This window comes from Ambystoma mexicanum, chromosome 9, assembly GCF_040938575.1.
Source record: "Ambystoma mexicanum isolate Mex_15411 chromosome 9, UKY_AmexF1_1, whole genome shotgun sequence".
Taxonomy (NCBI): Eukaryota; Metazoa; Chordata; class Amphibia; order Caudata; family Ambystomatidae; genus Ambystoma; species Ambystoma mexicanum.
Window position 1 is genome coordinate 294,666,207 of NC_090931.1, and position 21,758 is coordinate 294,687,964.

At 46.7% G+C, this 21,758-nt stretch overlaps 1 protein-coding gene across 3 annotated transcripts in view; it reads left to right on the forward strand.

Annotated features, from left to right (window-relative positions):
* Nucleotides 1–21,758, forward strand: part of ACACA (acetyl-CoA carboxylase alpha) — a 1,281,346-nt gene that overhangs the window by 799,144 nt on the left and 460,444 nt on the right. For all 3 annotated transcript variants that reach the window (XM_069614682.1, XM_069614683.1, XM_069614684.1), the window contains one exon: nucleotides 9,127–9,396. In XM_069614682.1, coding sequence (XP_069470783.1) covers nucleotides 9,127–9,396 — 270 coding nt within the window. The remainder of the gene's footprint in view (nucleotides 1–9,126; nucleotides 9,397–21,758) is intronic.

Consider the following 21,758-nt stretch of genomic DNA (forward strand, 5'->3'; position numbering starts at 1 on the left):
CATTGACTTTGATGATAATTCCTCTCCTAATTTTGGCTTGTAATCAGAATTGACTCTCTGCCAAGCTCTGGTGGCGGCAAACAAAAGGCCTCGCTGGGGGAAGCACCCAAGTGAACCCCCGGCCTGCACCGTCTACTAGCCGCTGCCATAGGAGCCGTGAGCCGGCGCCCCAGACGAGAAGAGATCCGCTGACAGCATGCGCATCCTGGCCAGGGTTATTTGAGAAAATAGCTTTTGGAGGTAGAATGCTGTCTGCAATTTGGCACGCCAGAAATAATGACGGCCTGCGATGGCGGCCCGTGAATAATTCATCTCTTCGGAGGCGATGCCGTTTCTAGTGATACTTTGCAGGCCCGTGGCGCTTTTCCGCAGGTAAATAATGACGGCACTTCTTATGGAAATAACACAGATCGTTCTGGCAAATGAAGGCATAGCTCAGCGAGCGGCGGCGTGAGTGCCGTCATCCGCTGCCTCCACGGCGGCCCGCGAGGCTGCAGCAGGCCGGCGCACGGCCCCGGACGCCCTCTTCGAGAGCATGATTGCTCTGACCCGCGTGCTTCCAGGTTCGCGCCGGTGTGATTAGCTCGCCAGATACGCTCTCCCCCCGCCCCCCGACCTGCCCCCCGTACTTTGGAGCCTCGCGCGTCGTTTCAAAAGCAGATTTTCTGTGAAAAAATCCAAATTGCTCGTCCACCACTTCAAAGTCAAAAGCGCGCTAGGCCAAACCTCGGACGGTGTGGGCGCGCTAATAGACCGCTTCCTGCTCCCCAGCCAGACCGCAAACAAACAATTCTGCACAGTAAGTGGCCGTGCTCTGTGAAAATGCCCTCTGGTTTCGCTCCCGCTCTCCCAAGCCCCCCTTCTCCCCAAAACATGCCTTTCGCATAGGCTATACCCTGAACGGAATGGGTGCAGGGGGCCAAAACATTTGCTGATCGCTTCTGAGAAAAATCAGTTTGAACAAAGACAGCAATTTAAGTTCTGAATGAATTTAGGAATGGCTTGTGAGCGACTATATCAAATGGAAGGTGCATTAGCATCTCCTTGGGTTAGGGAAGTTCGGTTGCTGGCTCTACACCTACACACAGTGCCTTAAGTGGCACTACAAAATGAGCCGGGGCTCATCGAGGGGGCGTGGCATAACGGCGGGGGTCCTGCTGGCCCATTAGGCCACGCCCCCGACGAGCACTGGCTCAATGGGCTACTGGCACCCCTGCCAGGCAGTCTTTTGTAGAGATCACCACCCGCTCCCCATGTGGAGAGGGTGCTGATCTCTGCCTCTCTGCCTTTATTTTCTAAAGGCTTACCTGGCAGGGGACAACGCCTTGCCTATTCAGCCTTAATGGTGGCGCTGCCACTCGCCAGCTGGGGAGGGGCAGCGTCACCATTAAGGCTGAAAGGGTGAGGCCACTGGAAGCAGAGGCCCTGTTCCTTAAGACTGACACTCCCACGAATCCGCGGGAGCTTCAGTATTTAGAAAGCAAGGCCTCTGCTTCCAGCGGCCTCACGTTTTCTCCATAATGGTGGCTCTGGGCCACGGGCATCTCTTGCTTAAAGGGATGCCTCGCAGGTGCGGTGCCACCATTATGGCTGAAAGTCATTTTTTTCTAAAGCCTGAAGCGCTCGCACACGAGCGAGAACTTCAGGCTATAGAAAAAAATGCCTTTTCGTGTAGTGGCCGGGGTTGCCAGGGGAGATTAGTGGGCCCCGGCAGGGCCCCGCCTCAAAACGAGATTTGGCCCTGGCAGGCCCCAGCCCACTTAAAGCCCTGCCTACAGACAAAGCAGGTACCTTAGGACAGTCTTGGCAAAATGAGAGCAGAGACTTGCGTGGTTACCACCTTGACCTAGGTGATCAGGTTCTTCTCCATCTAATCTTGGATAATCAGCCTGCGCTACTTTGCACCTTGATCGGTTAGTCAATCCCTAGCATGGTGAGAGGCCAGCACTAGATATAGACGACCCTGATTGCGCGGCACCAGTTAGCATCTATGGACTGGGAGCAATCTTCACTGGTGGAGGAGCAGGGGGCACTTGTAAGGCTCTAAAATGAGTTCTGCTGCAATAGGACAGGTGGAGTCGTTCGTGTGGGATTGCGCGAGGCCGGACTGAAGACTTAGTTGTGTTTCTCTTCATTGTGTTCCTGTAACCGTAGCGGAAATGCTTAACGCGTCGTGCTGGGAAGGGGTTGGCAAGTACTGGTGACCCCAGCCTGGCAAAGGGTGGTGTTAGTGATGTCATAAGATTGTTCTCCTGCAAAGTGAGCTCGATGACAGTTGTCATTTGGGAAATGTGTGAACAGAAGGTTGCATCAGAGTTGTATGAGATTTCTTTTTACCTGTAAAGTCCATTGGCAATGTTTCCTGTCAAGTGGATTGTGTGGTTGACCGAGTGGTCTGGTCTTCACTCTTACCACATTAAAGAGCCCTGGAATTGGTCGTCTCTTTCTCATAAGGTAATCATCCCCCAAAGCTGGCTTCCCTGCATCCTGAGAGGAGTAATGGAACATCCTTTTACCCTTTCAAATGTTAACTCTGACTGAATACTTGCTGAAAATCTGCTACGACTGGGGACCGGTCCCTTCAGAGTCATACAGGGGCTACACCACCACCACCACTCCCCCTTCATCCTTTGTCAGCACTTGCCCTAGATTGCCCAGTCCTGGACTAGCCCAACTTGTCCACCCTGCCCACCGCACTCATCCCCCCATTCCCCCTTGCACTTGCCCTCTTGGGCCCCTGGTACTTTCCTGCCCCCTTCACTCGGGGGGGGGGGGGCACTCCTGGTCTCCCCCTTCCACTCCCTCACCCCTGCACTTACCACCTTCTCAGGCACTTGCACAGTAGGATTGTCACAAGGCCAATATAACAGTCTTTTGTTGTTATTCCCTTGCACCCCCCATCTGCCCCAAACCCCATCTTGTCTTGTGGCGCCTGGAAACACTTGTGTATAGGCGCCATACAAATGTCCAATACATACATAAATAAATAACTCTTGCTTTGGAAAGCTTTCCTGGGTCTGAAGTTTTGACTTTTGGCATCCCCCTTTGAAGCGTCATTCATTAGGAGGCCCATTCTTCTCTGTGTAGAGGCCTGCCCTTCTGAGCATCCCCTTACATTTTATTTGAGCTGTGGAGGTCCTCTGTCACCACAACTGTTGCCTGAAGCACGATCCACCCACACTTGACATTGTGCTTGTGGTGAAGAATGGCGTGGTGCCTGGACACTGCCAAGCAGGTAAGGAACTGGTGCTGCACAGCACCCATAAACCACACCTATATATAACTAAGGTGTTATAAGGGGTGTTATTTGGATTGAAATCTGTTTTCTTCCTGACGATAACCTTATGGCTTTGTAAGTCTAACTTTCCCCATCTCTAAGAGGGGTATCCCTGCCGCAACTAAAACACTAAGAGTTCTGTCAGAATGTCTGTTTAAAGTCAATAGTCCACCGTCCTCTGTCAAAAATCCTACTTCTGTCCCTTACACTTAATACTGAACTAAGGATAAAGTAGACCACATTGGTCCAGAAGAATGACTCCCTTCTTCTGGGCTGGTTATAAAAGTTCACTTCCAGGTTTTGACTTTTTGTTCGGGGGAATAGCTCCCTTCCTGGGTCAAAATTGTCCTCCAACACAAAACACAAGGTTCTGGCATTTCTTTCTGTCAGGCACAACACTTTGTATCATAAAGTCTTTTCAGCTTTGGTTACCAGGAGAATGCCTCCCTTCTCCTGGTATCTGGATTTCATAGTTCAACACAACCAGGTGGAATGACTCCCTTCCCCTGGCCTTGGCTTCACTCTTAGGTTTCTCAACGGGTATACATCATCATTGCTAATTCCGAAAAGCTCGAATTACAAAATAGCAAAACCCACTTGTGTGCATTTTGAAATTCTACCTTTTATAGTGCAATTGTCCCCCGCTTTCTCTTCCATGTACGCGATGGACACCCCCGCAACCCCTGTACCGAAAATAGTGAACTAGAGGAGCGAGGGGCAAATCCGCAACCCCTGCTCACCCAGTTCAGTATTTCTGGGTCTGGTCTTTTTTATGCCGAATACGACCAACATTGGCATTCAGCATTTTATATTCAATCTTTTGGTGCAAACCCTTCTCAACAATAGTTCATGCAGTAGTAGGGTCCTTGACACAGGCTTCCCCACTATGGCCGACTTGGTTCTCTGGCTTGCCAAGCGAAGCCATAAAGAAGAGGACTCTGCTTTATCCCTTGCTTTCTTTTGTTGTGTGTCCCAGATCCCAGGCTTCCCCACTTCTTAAGTTTGGCCAACTTGGTTCACTATTCTGCCAAATACAGCCACAAGGGAGTGGACTGGTGCCATTTCCTAATGGCTCTTTCTTATAGTTGGAGTTCTTATGGTGGCCTCTTCTTGGGAACCACTCCCTTCTATAGTTCCTCGTATTTCTCTTAGTGCCAGGGGGTGTGCTACTGCCATTAGGATGAGGACTTGTTCCTCAATCTCCAGTCTCCCAGTTCCACACAACCAGGAGGAATGCCTCTCTTCCCCCTGGTCCTGTTTTCCTTTCTCTAGGATCCTTTTGCCACAGTTATTTACCAAATTTACTGAGAGTTCCAAACCCTGGCCTCCTCACGTGTTGAGCTGGGTGAACTTAGTTCATTGCCCTGCCATGAGGAAGTTGATTTGAGAGTTCTTTTAGTTTTGGGTGCAGGCCCCACACCCATACTTCTATGCTTCTTTGATCTTGCAAACTTAGTTCACTCGCGTGTCAAGTACTGCCACAAGGAATATGACTTGTCCTTATGGTTGGGGGTCTGATATGTGCCCCTAGTGAGGACCATTTCACCTTACAGCTCTCACAACTTTTCTCTAGGTCAGGGATTACATCCCATCCCCAGGGTTCTGAATTTGTCCTTCTTGCGTACTTATGCAAGACCCTCTTGTACACTCACCGGCCAGCACGTTTACTCCTGTAACTTCTGGGACTTCTCTGGCGAGCTCTGGGTCTGCCTTCAGTCTGCTTGGGTCGCTTGTGGCTTCCGCTGGCTTCTCCTGCACTGCAGCGGCTCCACAGCTTGTCTTTCTGCAGTACGCATCCCCTTTACAGATCGTGTGATCCACTTCCCCTGCGACATCCGTTTACTGCTTCGCAAAAGGGTCCTCTGGCGTTGTACTGGCTGGGGATGCGGTCTGCCTCTTTTCGGCGTCCCTGTCTGCAGCTGCTCGCGTCTCCTGCGCCGAGCAGCTTCTCTGCTCTCGGTTCCTCCTGGGAGGGCTTGGCAACATAGTAAGTTCTGCTTTCCTTTTTATGATGAATGAGCAAAGATTACTAGAATGCTCATTCAAGTTCTCACTGTCAGGGTCCGGCTTGAACAAATTCCACAGGAGCTGATGCTGGCCCCACAGACCCTCACTAGGAGTTCACCTCTCAACCCTAAAGTAAAGCTGAGCTGAGAACCCCAAGAAAGGGAAAGGGGAATTTGGATAAAATAACAACGGAGACACTGCAGCCCTGCAACCATCTGGTAGGCTCTGGTATCTGTAGTAAACAAATACACTTAGTTACTTATACATTAGTGTAGACTTCTTATCTTAAATTATTTTGGAAACAACTCTTAACTTCTTTATCTCTTAAACCTCTGTTTAAGACTTAGAGGTTAATTATTCGCATGGAGTATAGAACAATTGTTGTACTTTAGAGTATATTGTCACGAGCCATTCAAGTCTCTTTAGAATCCTAAGTAATGACTCTTGCAAGCAGTTCACTGACTTATATATTCTTGTTTGCTCCTTAAGAACATTAAACTCTATGAGATTTGAGTTTTAAATGCTTTTAAAAACAATGCAGTCTTTTCTAAGAAGTATTGAAATCCTTTTGCGTGAAGGTTACTTAAAATGAAACTCTCTTGAATGCTGCTGCTCCTGCTTCTGCGTGTGAATCTTTCATGTTTACAAGTGCGAATGTTTTTGGATGAACACGCGAATTCACAAGACGTGGAAATTGTCCTCGCGCTGAAAAAATCACACGCGCACCGTATTAAAGACAAAACACGTACACGCGCTAAAAAGCACACACGCACCTTAACTAATTCACGTACGCGTGTAAAACGTGCACGCGATTAAAAATCACACGCGCACCGTAATAAAGAGAAAACACGTACACACGCTAAAAGCGCACGCGCACCTTAACTAATTCGCGTACGTGTGTAAAACATGCACGCGATGAAAAGTCACACGCGACGTAAAAATGGACTCACGCTCTATCGCAACCAAACACAAGCTGTCGTACGCAACGTCACTCACGCGAAAATTGTACACGCGCTAAAAACAACTCGTGCTCTGTAAAAATGGGCTCGCGCTCTATCGCTCTGCATACCCGCGAGCTCCCATAACAACGTTGCTGAAGTCACGAGGCCTCGCGCGCGCGCTAAACAGTCTTGAAACACTTTCCATATAATTTATAACCTTAAAACTTGCGCGCACAGTCTTTACACTTGTCTGCTTACTGTATTTAAACTGTAAACGTTCTTTCTCTCAGTTAATTTTAAACTTCTTAACACTTTAACTTCTTATTAGAAAAGTGGAAATTCTCTTTGAAAATCTTTAAGCTTTAAAAAGAACGATCCCACCTGAAGGCTTCTTGTTCATTCTGGCTCAGCAAATGATTCTCTTACTTCTCTGGTAAATCTTCTGAACTCTGAAAGGCCTTACTTAAGGAGCTTAACAAATGTACAACCAGCCACTAAATTTCTTTGGATGAAAGCGAGTTTCGAATCTTGCTCACCTCCCCAGAATCTAACCCATTATCCTTTCAGCCAATCAGACAAACCAAACATAGCATTGTTCCTTAAACCAATCAAATTAAGTTTCTTTCTCTCCATCTTAACTTGGGCTACCACAATGTTAATTCTATGTATATACTCTTTCAGGTCACTACTCTAGCCAGCCCTGACACTCACCAGTGCACTTTATCTTTCCGCACCTCCTCCTTGTCCCAGTTCTTGTTAAGTGTCTCTTTATGAGGACGTCCCTACTCTTCCTCATCTCAGCAGATGTTAGATTTTCAGACTTATAAACATACATGGAAGTGTGAGGTGTTGGATTGGGGCTTAAGGAATAGGGAGGTGTATAGGGAATGGGTGGAGGGTTGGTATACTGCGTTCTCCCGAGATGTTCTCCTTTGTCCCTAGAGGGGAGGTCTCTTCCCATGAGATACTCCTGCAGAGTACCACCCCCAAGGGCACTATCGGGTAGCGGCCTCACCACCCTGTCCTTATGGGAAGGGGCTCCCCCCTTTAGGAGGGGGGGAAGTGGCAACATCTCTGGATTCGTCGCAGAAGGAAAAGGAGACCAATCCCCACAGAAAAGGGGCATTATAGGGGTGGATCAGTAAGGAGGAAGTGTGGGTTACTCGGGTGAGGGCAGAGAGTAGTAGTGGTGGGAGGAGATTGATAGGGGGAGTAGTAGGGGGAGAATGACAGTATTGGTAGTAAGGCGGGTAGTAGTGGGTGGAGGAGAGTAGTAGCAGAGAAGAGTATTGATGTAGTGTATGATGTAGTGGAGGAGAAGAAGTAACATCAAAGGGTGGAGGCGAGAACCAGAAGTAATGCAAGATCGGAGGGAAAAAAGATTGGTGGGAGGAGCAAAGTGGAGAGTGAGACAGAAAGACTAGAAGATAGGAGGGTAGTGTGGGCGTGGGTGAACCAGCCAGAATCCAACCGAGTAAGTGAAAGGCACTATCCCACTTTCCATCAGACACTAATAACTGGTTACAGTAGGGATAGTTAGGAAGCCTCTGAGGGAGTTTAGATAGTGTGCTTTTAGGGTAACATTTCTAATCTAAGGCAGCAATTAGACTGAAGGGGTTACTTTTCGGTAGCACTAACCAGGGTTACGGATGACCTGGATTAGGCAGGAGATACCAACTGGGATGAGAGGGGGGTGGCCTCTGGGCCCATTCATTTTCTGATGCTTTAATGGTCCTCGAGACTCAGAGTTATTCTTATGCCATCTGTGATACAGAGGAATGGGGTATTAAAAATCTGCCAGGTACATGGACTTTGAGGCAATTAATCATAAAACATTTACTTTTGCAACACCATGTTTCATTTATCATTGCCACATTCAGCTGGTTGCAGGTTCACTTTCTGTTCTATTTTTGAAATCAGATTGGCAGTGCACAGTACAAATCCTAATAACATAATTATCCGGCTACATTATGCCTCCGTAGCACATCATTGCTGATTTCCAGCAAATCCACTTGCTCTCACGCCCACTCACGCTCACCCTCTCTTAAAATTGGTCACACACTCGCTCGCATCCATATGCCACAATATGTCATGTCATGGTATGTAAATCATGACATGTCATTTCATGCCATCCCAATAAGATCCTAGTTTGGCATTTTCAGTCCGCTGTTAGTTTGGCATTGCCAGTAATCTTGATATTGCCAAAAGGTGCAATTTTGACATCAGCGAGCTCCCAGTTTGACATTCCCAGTAAAGTCCCAGTTTAACTGTTTCAGTAATGTTCCAGTTTTGCCATTCCCAAAAAGCTTGATATTTCTACTAAGCTTTTGTCTGAAAATGGGTCGAACATTGGACTTCTATCTACACATCTGCTAACAGGTGAGGAAGGGTTCCGTGTTTTGACAAATATTTAATTTGATTTATTGGCAAATGGGGCGGGACCTGCAGCCAGATTGCTCGGATCGCGCCCTGAATCTCATAATCCGATCTTGCATTCTGAACTAGCTAGAAACCTCTTGCGTCCGTCTTGTTATATATAACAACCAAATACACAGGAGGGGTTGTAAAGAAATAATCTGAAAATCTGGTCGATTTACACAGAGCATATGGGATAAATTAGTTAATGATGACCTGCGTCTAAGCTTGTTGCCACTTTGTTCTTGTGGTTGTTGTTCACTGTATTGCACATCTGTTTTTCTATTCCTAAACTTTGGAATGCTGCTATCAGTGTACCTGTTACATCAAGTGTATGCACTAAACCCTTGTATGGAAAAAATGGAGATGTACTTGAATGACCAGGGCTGTACTGATGGTTTAATCTATAAAATAGTATTGCTGAACAAGCCATGAAGAGGATGATGGCAACACGTCTCACCCAATATCACTGTTTTCTCTTTGCAGATTGGTATGGTGGCCTGGAAAATGACTCTCAAAAGCCCTGAATACCCAGAAGGCCGGGACATCGTGGTCATTGGCAATGACATCACGTACCGAATAGGCTCCTTTGGCCCTCAAGAAGACTTGCTCTTTCTCAGAGCTTCTGAGCTTGCCCGTTTAGAGGGCATTCCGCGTATTTATGTGGCAGCCAATAGTGGAGCCAGGATTGGGTTGGCCGAAGAGATCCGCCATATGTTTCATGTCGCTTGGGAAGACCCCACTGACCCGTACAAAGTAAGCAGTTGTTGCATGTTGTCTCAAGGTTTTTGAAGTTGCCTTTTTGTGGAAGGGAGACAATGCAAAGAGGATTGAAGGGTTTCACCTTAAAATATAAACTAAAGAAAGTTTGCCCTTTGTAACTTTCAATGATCAAAAAGCAATGCTACAGCAGCATGAATCTACATGTGATCATGTTTGAACAATGGGCAACCTGACACTGGGCAAAATATCACAATGGGAGGATAGCTCAGGGGAAACATGCTCGCCTCAGATACAAGACTACTGCGAGGGGTCAGAAACGAGAGGCAGACACAAAGAGGTATTCTCCATATTATCCATTTTATTAACAAAGTGGTTTGGATAAAGGCCTAACTTTCCCTATCCTAATGTATATGTCCCTTCCTATGCAACCAAAACTAAAGCAGGATAACCTTATGTGCAAACTCCCTTGCCCTCACTGTAACATATTCAAGCAAACAGTGCAAGATAAATGTTTCAGAGTTCAACTCAATACAAAAGTGCAATAACTCAAACATATAACAACCAAAACAATTCTTGTATCCAGGGTTTGGTTCCCTTCCCCTGGATTACTATCAGTACGTTATTCAGTGTATTCTCATATCAAGATCGGTCTCTAAAAAGGTTTTACAAATGTCTTTCACCTAATACCCTCTTCAGGATGAGAAAACAAATGCTTCTTCCGCAACGCTGGTTAGAATAAACTAAAGTCTTCACTTCTTTTCAGGATGGCCAAACAAATGTCTTTTTCATAACAATGATTCAAGTACGGCAAAAGGCATGTCTCTTCCAAACGTCTGGTAGATAAAATATTCAATAGGACTATGGACTTAATATGACCACGTCTCTTTTCAACACACCAATTAAAAGTGAGTTTCCCGGTGCACTCGCATGGCAGGAAACTTCTCGACTTCAACTTGAAAACTCTTGATATCCTGGCTTACTCTCCTGCCAGGAATATCCCCCTTTTGGCTTCCATTCATCCCCTGGTCTACTCTTCTGTCAGGTATCTATTTTCAAAAATGTTTCAATACCCGATACCCTTATCAGGCTTCTCTGCAACATTCATTTCCTCTTTAGATATCACACAGTAGACCTTTTTCACTAGCATACGTTTGTTGACATCAGTTGTTACTTGTGGCAATCTTCCCCATACTGACATCTATCAGAGGACTTGTTCAAACTCTGCTTGTCAACCTTTTTTTCAATCTCTCTTGACTCTTGGCAATGATTGTTCCAGATTTCCCCCAACTGACATCTCATGTCAGGAGAATTTTCCTCTGCAACTGGTCACCCTTCCCGCTCAGTGCACTCTGCAGCCTTCCTTCTTTCTGTCAGGCTGAGAGATATCCTGTGTCCGCGGAAGCTGCTGAACCCCCGACAATCCCCCTGAAATGTAATCCTCAGAACCAGTTTATACTCGGCTCTGTTAACTACACCCCAAAGCGAAAGGTGGAAGTGGATAACATAAGAAACACCAGGCTTGCGACGTCTAGACTAGCTGATGCGGAACCTGCAGTGAATACATAAGAACACACAAAATCCTCAAATTACTTAACTACCTTTTGATTTTGAAAACTCTATATCCATAACTAAAATGTAAAGAATCATACCTGGTTCTTCTCTTTAAGGATCTTAGAGAAGATAGGATAAAATCTTTCTACCTTCTTTTTTGCTTTGAAAATCTTGAAAATAACAGCAACTCCTTTCGAGTAATGTAGCCTTAAGAACCTTGACTCATGCCTTTTAAAACTGTATAATGTTCCAGTTATCATGGGCTTAAAAGGAATCCAGTTCTTCTTTCTTAATAAAGTACATAGTCTCTTTAAGAACTTGCAAACTTGTCCACACGCGCAAAGATTTACACATGCAGAACACGCACTGAAGACAATACGCGCCGGAGAAAAACACGCTGAATAAACACCCGCGCGATGAACACACGCGCTGTAGAAATCACGTAAAAGTCTTTTCTCACGCTCGCGTACACGCGCTATAAACACCCGCGCTATGAACTCACACGCTGTAGAATTCATGTAGAAGTCTTTTCTCACGCTCGCGTACACGCGCTATGAACTCACACGCTATGAACTCATGCGCTGCAGAAATCACATAGCAGTCTTTTCACGCGCTCGCGTACACACGCTATGAATACACGCGCAATGAACACACACGCGCTTTTAAGAATTAAACGTGGAACTATTAACAGTGCAACATCACAGTTCTACTTTTGAATTTATATTTACTTTCTCTAAAAGTCACTAATGAATCTGAGCAACAGACTTACATATCCAAATAAAGTCACTTAGCTTAAGAATGTTTCTTTTCCAAAAGAACTTCTGAAAACTCTCCTGTGAACCTGAATACTTCTCCTGAACAACCCCGAATAAGTAGCCGCTCGACTGCCAAGATTTGAAAGTTCAAATCCACTAGGCCCAAGACTTCAGCAGGAGCAGCTACAAACACGTCCTCTCAGCTGGGGTTACGACGATGAAAGGCAGAGAGTGACAATTTAGAACGTTCATTGTTGTCCTGCAGTTCTCTCTAGCCAATCAAAGCTTCTATTGTAAAACTCCATCTTGCCTTGGGCCAGAGCCAGGAATCTGTATAGAAAAGTCAAGGCCAAACCAACTGCAGTAGAAAACTTCTAACCCACACATAAATAAAGGGGAATAATGGAATAATTAAAGGAAACCTGACACTTTCTCTCCTCCTTCGTTCACATCTTCGTTCCTGGTGTTAACCTTTCCACAGGTGATCCGGGGATTTAAATGTCCTGCGAAATCGACTAGGTTGATAACAACTAGACTGCACATTACTTCAGAATCACATTTCCTCCACATTAACTCTTTGTGCCTCTTCCTCATCACAATACTTGAGGCTTTCTGGGACTCAGAGTTCCAATAAGTTTCAACTGATTTTGGATCACATTGTTGAACAGTGGCGTTCAAAGTACAATAACCAAAAACATCAGATGTTTCATATGTTCTAGGTTCACTATTTCTGATGCTTGTGAATCTGCTTAGAATCACGTGCTGTGCATATAGCCCGACATCTAGTGGGAACCACAGAGTATTGCATCTTGTCTTTCGAGGATCAAAAGGGGACGTCGACATGGGCGTGCCTGTAACACTATCCCTAACGTGACGTGTAGTGTACCCAAAATCCCTCACGCGTCGAGGCCCCTCAGATTGTTTTTTTCCGCCCAGCTAGCTGGTCGCCTTATGCGTAGCTCTTACAAATTGCAAAATTATATTCTTTCCCGACCTCTGGTCGTTTATATATTATTTGTCCCCTTTTCGACGATTACTTCTCAACGACCGCTGAAGACAGCGGAAGAACAAACTTCGACGGCTGGTGCTCCGGTCGACGCTGTCGACCGCGGGGCCAGGCCTTCTGGCCGGCCTATACAGTAGGGAGAGTGGGGTCTCTGGGTCTCTATTTCTTTATCAAGAATGTCTTTCCTTCTCCTCTCTCTTTGCCCCTTTGGTTTTGCCGTCTCATTAATACACCTGAGCTATGGACAGGACACCATTTAAATGTTGCCCTTCCTGTAAGGGCGCAAGTACCCCTGAAAGGACACGCACCAGAGGTGCAAAAAGTGTCTCCCTCGCCATCACCACGAGGCGTCCTGTCGGTCTTGTCAGCTCTTGAATCCTAAGATGATCAAGGAGCGTTGAGTTAAGTGGTGGGCGGCCTACGCCATGATGCAGGCCGAGGGTAGCTCCCCCACTGCCACAGGCGCAGAGAATGATGAGGAGTTAAGCGATGGCTGTGGCTCCGATATGGATGCCATCGACCTCTCATCGGAGTGATCACGCTCCGAACCTTCCGTCTGCCCGCAGCCCCTCCAGGCAGGACGATAGTTCTGCTATGGGGAATGTACACTGCAGCGACAGGGACGCATCCGCTACTCATTGAAGCAAGCACACAACCCCCAGTACCGCCTCGACAGATCAGTCGAAACGGTCCATGGCGCCAACTGGTACGCCGAGTTCCTCGACAGCATACGCTGATCCGTGCGGTCAGCAGCCCTCCCCGCAACTGCATAAGCGGCATGCGTCCAGGCACTCTACAGACAAGGGCGCCAGCACCAAAAGTCAAGTCTGTTGAGGCGCCTCCTAAGAGCGCACTGACGCATAAAGTTCCGGCTATGTCGAAATCTACGGCGAAGCCGCTTGAACAGCCTAAACCACTTAAGGAGGCGCCAAACATCCAAGAGAGTCGCGCAAAGATCGTTTTGGCGGCCAATAAACCTAAGGACAAGTTGAAAGACACGTCCACATGCCTGGAAAGGCAGGAAGACTATTCTGAGAGTCCCCAGCCCTTATCCAGAACTCTCTGATACATCTCGGCGTTCTAGGCCCCAGGAGGAGCCCTTTATGGACCAGGGAAAAATGTGATGGGAGAATGGATAGGCTTGCAAAATTTGAGGACTTCTCTGAAAGGTTCATGCCTAAAAGGCCTAGTGAAGAAGACTTTTACCCCACAGTGGCCACATTTCAGAGAATCTCTCGCCCACTTCATGAGGAGGTCTTTGACCTGACAGATCAAGAGGAGGTTCCTCATGACCCCTATTCACAAGAGGATGATCCCTTTGAGGATCCCACTGACCAGGCCCCAGATTGGGGGGGGGTGAGCCCCCGGTGGACAACCCACCATGGCTGTCAACTACCCATACCCCGGATCTTGACACCATATGCATGGATCCTCCCTTCTCCCCACCTCTGCGTCAGGCATCTTCTATAGATGACGAGATGGCGAATAATGCCTTTCTGAAAAAAGCAGCCGAACATTTCCAGATAGCCACGCAAGAGATGGTGCAAGACTCAGATTTTGTGGAGGATATTTTAAAGGAGAAGCCTCCTGCCAGCCAGGCTATCCCTTTACTTAACTCCATTAAAAGGTGCATCACCCCTTCCTTACTAATACCTTCACAGACCAAGGCTGTGAACCCACGGTTGGAGAAACTTTTTTGCCCCTCCCCTACTGACCCTCTCTATATTCGGGGACATGCCACCCCAGATTCTCTCGTGGTCACTACAACAAGGAAGAGGGCAGAGGTGCCCTTGTCCACAGGCAAGGCACCGCCGGACAAGGAATGCAAAAAACTCTATGCCCTAGGGAAGCAAATCACTACTGCAGCAGCATATTCCACCCGAATAGCCAAAAATACCACGCTGTTGGCCAGCTTTTGTGATGTTCAATGGAACCTGCTAGAGGAGGGCCTGCAGGAGGTCCCCGAACCAGTGCATTCTCGCCTACTTACAGTTGTGTCAGAGGGTAAGCAAGTAAACCATAACATCCTTAAAAACACCTTGGATGCTGCATAGACAGCAGGGAGAACCCTGGCCCAGGGTACCCTTTTGAAACTACACGCCTGGTTAAAGAACTCTGGGTTCAAACCCGAGACACAAGCGTCTCTCATCAACAAACCGGTGGAGGATCCTAACCTGTTTGGCAAGGCTGTAGATGAGGCGCTAGAAACTGCCAGGAAAGAACACAAGACTTTGACAGCCCTTTCAACAGAGAGGGGGACGTTCTCGGACAGTCCTATTCTCGTTCCCCACATAACCAATATGGTAACACATGGTCCTCAGGACAAGGGTCTGCTGCCTCAAATCAGTATCCACCTAGAGGACAACACCGTGGAAAAGGAAGGGGTCGCAATGTTACTCTAGAGGCTCCCCGGCCTCTAGTCAGAAATGGCTCTCAGATCTGGGTCTCCTCGCATGCCGCCCCGGTCGGGGGACGTATAACATCATTCTTACATGCATGGAGGGGATTACCATAGACCAGTGGGTACGCAAGACCATCACCTGTGGTTATTGCATCGAGTTCAGCCAGCCACCTCGATTCAGACCACTGAAGTCCAGACGTCTAACACCCGAACACCTCAGAATCCTGCAGGAAAGGGGCGCAATCGAAGTCGTCCCCGTTCTACAGGTAATCAAGGGTATTTATTCAATGTACTTCCTTGTACCCAAAAAGGCTCTCACCATGCGCCTGTGCTAGACTTGCGCCCAACACATTTGTCAAACCACTAAAGTTTTTAATGGTAACGTTGCACGAAGTAATCCCTCTGCTAACGCAAGGGGATAACATGGCAACATTGGACATGAAAGATGCATACTTTCATAATTCAATGTTGCCAGCACACAGGAAATACCCAAGGTTCGTGATAGAGAACAAACATCAGTTCAAGGTCCTCCCCTTTGGCATTGCCTCAGCCCCAAGAGTATTTACAAAGTTGCAGCAACTCATGTGCACAGGCAATCCATTCCAGTATATCCTTATCTCGACGACTGGCTGATAACAGGGGACTCCTACGGAACATGTCTATCAAACACTCAAAAGATGATAGACCTTCTCTTCATTCTGGGATTCTCTATAAACGAGAGGAAATCCAACCTAGACCCCAGCCAAGTCAAGCAATTTCTGGGGGCCCTAATTTGGACAGAAGACGGCCTCGTCTTCCCCTCCAAAGGAAGGGTTCAAAACATGCTGTTTCAGATCCCTCAGTATGTAGCCCGTCGAGAGGTGACGGTACGCAAGGCCATGCGACTGTTAGGGATGATGGCATCCTGCATATACTTGGTCCCTCATGCAAGAGTGGCTCAACAGCCAGTGGTGTCAGGCCAGTGGACAATGGGATGATCTAGTGGTTGTCTCGGCAGCCCTCGTTCTCTCTCTGCAGTGGTGGTCGAGGAAAAACCGCTTGAAGGGGAAAACCTTCACCACCACTGCAGTAGAAGCCACTCTCACGACGGACACATCTCTCACGGGGTGGGGGCTCACCTTCTTCAGCAGACGGCGCACAGCGTTTGGTCCCCAGCAGTTCCAACCACATAAACCTGTTGGAGCTGTTAGCAGTGTTCAAAGCCCTCAAGGCTTTTCAGACACAGTTGCAGGGAAAGACAGTACTGGTCCTCCTAGACAGCACCATGGCCATGTACTACCTGAAAAAGCAAGTATGCACTCACTCAACAGGGCTATCCAAACTGTCCCAGAACATTTGGAAGTGGGCTCTCAAACACAAGATGTTCCTACTGTCTCAACATGTTCCAGGGGAACTCCATCTTTTGTCAGACGTGCTCAGCAGAGACTTCCCACTACCCTCAGAGTACGAATGGCGACTACACGTAGACATCGTCTCTAACTTTTTCACAAAATGGGGCTTCCCAGAGATCGACTTATTCGCAACTCTGTAAAACTCACAATGCCCAGATTACGCCTCCAGGTACTCTCAGAACCAATCGAAGGGGAACAGTCTCTGGATAACATGGTCAGGGAAATTTGTTTACGCTTTTCCCCCCGATTCCCCCACTCAACAAGATTGTGTACAAGATGCACCAGGAACCTGTCACCATGATATTGGGGAACCCGATGTGGGCCCACCAACCCTGGTTCTCCCATCTGATGAAGATGTCACTCTCTCCTCTGATGAAACTTCCTTGCCCATACAACATGCTATCTCAGGACAAAGGGGAAAAACTTCATCCATGCCCGCAGACTCTCAACTTAGCGGCCTGGCTCCTGAAGTCAGACTTCAGGCATCTCCAACTTCCTCTGAGATGCATGGATATACTTCGAGAAGCAAGAAAGCCTAACACCAGGCATTGCTATTCCAATAAATGGAAACGCTTCGTCATATGGTGCAATTCCAAGAACATCAATCCCATTGACTGCTCTCCTACTCATATTGTACTATACCTGACTCACAAACTAAACTAGGGTCAAGTTTTCAATTCCCTGAAGGTCCACTTAGCTGCACTTTCAGCCTATACCACGTCCCAGAAAAAAATGTTGTGGTGGAAGATCCCAGTAATTAAAGCTTTCGTGGAAGGGGTTAAAAGAATTCATCCCCCTATTTCTAAACCGGCTCCCGGATGGGACCTAAATGTGGAATTAACCAGACTTATGGGGTCTCCCTTTGAACCTATGCACAAGGCAGGCCTGAAAGCACTCACTTGCAAGACCACCTTCCTAGTGGCAGTCACTTCTATAAGGAGAGTCAGTGAACTACAGGCCCTTTAAATCCTAGACCCCTTTGTCACAATTCACAGAGATAAGGTGGTTCTGCGCACTCACCCACGGTTTGCGCCCAAATTCATTTATAAGTTCCATGTGAACCAGTCAATAGAACTACCCACTTTCTTCCAGAACCCCACTAATGTGGCGGAAAGAAGCCTGCAGAAACTGGATGTGCACAGGGCAGTCATGTACTATCTGGAAAGAACTAAACCACTAAGGAAAACAAAACAGTTTTTCGTCTCTGTGGCGGCTGGTAGAGAGGGGGACACTGTCTCTAAATCGACTATCTCAAGGTGGATGGTCTATTGCATCACACTCTGTTACACTCTTGCCAAGAGAGATCTGCCCTTCAAGCCTAGCACACACACTACTCGGGGCACTGGGGCTTCCATAGAATTCATTGCAAATGTTCCTCTTGAGCAATTTGCAAAGCGGCAACCTGGAGTTCTGTACACACCTTTACAAAACACTATTGCCTAGACACTCACTCTAGGTCTGATTCTCAGGTGGGACAAGCAATACTAAGACATCTTTTCACTACTGTTCCTTCTCACATCCCACCACCAACTCCAGGTACTGCTCGCTAGTCTATGGCCAGCATGTGATTCTAAGCAAATTTACAAGCACCAGAAGACATGCATTCCTTACCGTAATAGCATTTCGGATGATTGTATCTGCTTAGATTCACATGCGCCCACCCTTCCTCCACGCTCGGATGAAAGGAACATAGACATCTTACTACTTCGTTTTCTCTTTCTGTACTCACGATAGTCATAAAGCTCCCTCACGAAAGAAAAAATACAATCGGAGGGAACTCGACGCGTGAGGGATTTTGGGTACACTACACGTCATGTTAGGGATAGTGTTACAGGCACGTCCATGTCGATGTCCCCTTTTGATCCTCGAAAGACGAGATGCAATACTGCGCGGTTACCACTAGATGTCAGACTATATGCACAGCATGTGAATCTAAGCAGATACAATCATCAGAAGTGCTATTACGGTAAGTAATGCACGTCCTATACATGGAGACTGAATAGGGTCTTTTTTAAATAAAGTGAGTTTTAGAGTTTTGCAATCAGAGGGTTTAGAAAAATGGCAGCAAGCCATCAACAACTCCGGAATTAATGGATCTTCTTTACAATAAAGAAAATTATATCAGGTTTCTCCCTACGGGGTCACCACTCTCCCCTGACAGCCATCCCCTCCCATTTAATCCACCCTCAGAATATCACCCTCAGGTAGCGGCTATCTTCCCCTGGCCACATGGTAGGAGACTTTAGGCTGGGGTTCAGCAATGACTCCGCAGGAGTCATCACAATACACTGAACAGCACAGGCTGGATACCCAACCCTAGTCCCACGCTTAGATGCTGGAGTCCGGCATGAAGTGTGATATAAGAAACACATTTTTATCGTAAATCCAGAAAGGCAGTATATGGCCTATGACTTCCTGCAATATCCAACAAAACCGTTGATCGATAGAACATGACAACTTTGACAATTACCAGCAAATCTCTGGGTACTAGGAAGCTTAAGACATGCACATAGGCAGCTGTAATGCATATTCATTTTCTGTGAAAGCTGTTGTGTTCCACTCCCTGGTTCTAAACCCCTGACTCAATTCTCTGTTATATTCCTTATTCACTCCACCTATGGCCCATTTCCCCTCTCTGCTCTTAAGCAGCAAAAGCAATTCACGACACGGTGTACAACCATTTTAACTAAAAACATTTGTTAAATTGAGAGCAGTGAAAGTGGGTGTCTATGCATGACTGCAAGATGGCAGTGGAAGGGACATGCTCCACACACCCATAATGTGCCTCAACCCTGCTATGCAAGAACTATCTCAAGTAAGTCAGTGGCTCATTTCAATTTCAGTGACATTTCATAAGCCTGAATTGCATTGCTTGTGATTGTATTAGGGTCAGCATTGATGCCAGTCTGTTAGCTGCACTCCTCCAACATACTCCAACTCGTCTTAGTGGGACCCAACTTTGTTGGAGGGGGTGACTGTTGGTATACCATTACTCTTCACTCTTAGCCTTTCTTCTAGAATGAGTCAAATCAATCCAATTGTTAATGTAGATTATTAGAAGTACACAATCCAATAAAACATATTTTTCACAGCACAATTTTGGGCGTAGCCAGCTGGCTACACTGAAGATGTACCTAACCCTGCAAGGTCTGTCACTCGTCACTGGAACATAGGTTGTCCTAATTGGGGATGGTTTGGCTACTAAAAGGATTCAGATGCAGAAAAAATCCTTATTTCTAACGTGTGACTTATTTACTGCTCACTACAAATGACCCTGAACATCCAAGTATGCAGGCTGAAGTCCACAAGCTGCCGTAGACTCCATGACGCCTACACTCTGGTTTGTAAGTGTGGGAAGTGGCCTTCTGTGGTCTCCCTTCTTATGGGGGGAGGAGCCTGATACAGAGGTCTTGGAGCCGTCACATTTGCGCTGGCTCTAAAGTCCCCGGTACTTACCTGTACACTAAGAGCCATACTAACTTCCCTACATGCACTACAGAGGTTATTCCAGAAGATCCTGGAACCTGTAGGCGAGGTAGAAGACATCAACACTTTGCCTGGAAGGCACTCAATGCCGAAAGAGAATGAGTGCCAATAGTTGCGCCAGAAGGGAGTAGAGGAACTTTGCATGAGAGCTGTGTGCGCAGATGCTCGTCTTGATGAAGTAGACATGCTACTACATTTGGAGGTTGCTGTAAAAGTGTTTATCAGTATTAGAGAGGCCACTACGTTAGACAGTGGGGAGGGGGCGTTCTCCCGATCTTATGCGAGAGGGCTAATGAGGATGTGGAGAGGGACTTTTGGGGTTTCAGGATACTTTCGGCGAGAGCTTGGATCTCCATTGGCTGCGTGCAGAGGACACCAACAAAACATGGCTGGATCATTTCTGTGGTGTATTGGTCTCTAGTGACCTACATGAGTAACAGGAGAATGTGTGGATCTTAAGTAGTGGGAACCAGATAAAGCTGAGTTTGGAGACCCATACCCCTCAAATAATATGCACTTTGATTCCCATGGGGGCACATCATAAAGTGTGTTAAAAGGATGGGCTGAGTGCCTCACTCCATTCATTGGAGACATTCAGGGATGTCATTTCACCAAAATGCCAGGGGTAGCGGAAGTGACATCACATGACCCTTGACCCCCTGATGACATCACAGGAAGTGATGTCATTTGACTCCAGCCCGAAGTCATATTGCGGGAAGCCATGGAACACGACCTTTCACCGGTTGACAAAACACGAAGTGAAATCACATAGCATTGTACACTACGAAAAATATGGTTACGATATCACTATAATGTGATGTACATTTCATACAAGAATGGATCGCCAAATGTATTGTTAAGATCGGCGTGTATAGGCCCATATTACCAAATTACTGTGAATGCAAGCAGACGTCCATGACCAAATGATAATGATGTGTTATTATATAGCAGTAAAGCTTAAGCGGTTTATATAGAAAAAATATACACCCAATATCACCCAACCTGTGTTGGTACTCATTTATTGACCTCAGAAGGATGAAAGGCTGAGTTGAGGCGTTTTAGAACAGACTAAACCAGTAACTCACCCCCTGAAGTGTGCCTGAAATAAACCTTTAATGAGGCTGGCAATTATTGTATAGAATTCCAGAAAGACACATTATTTGGTATTCCTATTCTTTCTTATTTCGGATCAGTGCAGAAAGTGTTATGGCATTCCTGTACTTATTTTTCTTGTTTTTATTAAGGGGCCTGAACAAGAAAGCCATCCACTCAAGAAGTAAAGAGCCACATGGTGCTGGCCACAGCTCAGGAGCTTGCATTACCAAAAAAAAAAAAGTTTTTGTTTTTTTTAGAGGTCGCAGTTGCGACCTCTGGCGACCCCTAAATGATGTCCCTGGGGACATTAGTGGACGATGGGGGTATTCCAACCTTTTGAAGTCTAGTTGTAGACCATGGAATGTAACGTCACTCATTACCCAGGCATGAGATGCCACCTGCCAGTGTTTGGTTCCCACAGTCCAGGGTTTTTAGCCAATCCTATTGGAGACCATGTTCTCAGCCCATCCTGTGACTGGACTCTATTAAAAATAATGCATGAATCTTTCTCTCCTTATTTGTTCTTTCTCTGTCTTTTGCCAAAGGATACCTTTCTCAAACCAAAAAAGGGATGGGTGGAAGGTTTTGAATTAATCTGAACCACTGGCATTGCTCTGGGCAACCTTCCACACCTCTGTTTTCAATGCATTGCTTTTCTCCCGCAGACTCCTCATCTTGATAGATATCCATCATCCAGCTTTGTTTTTTGG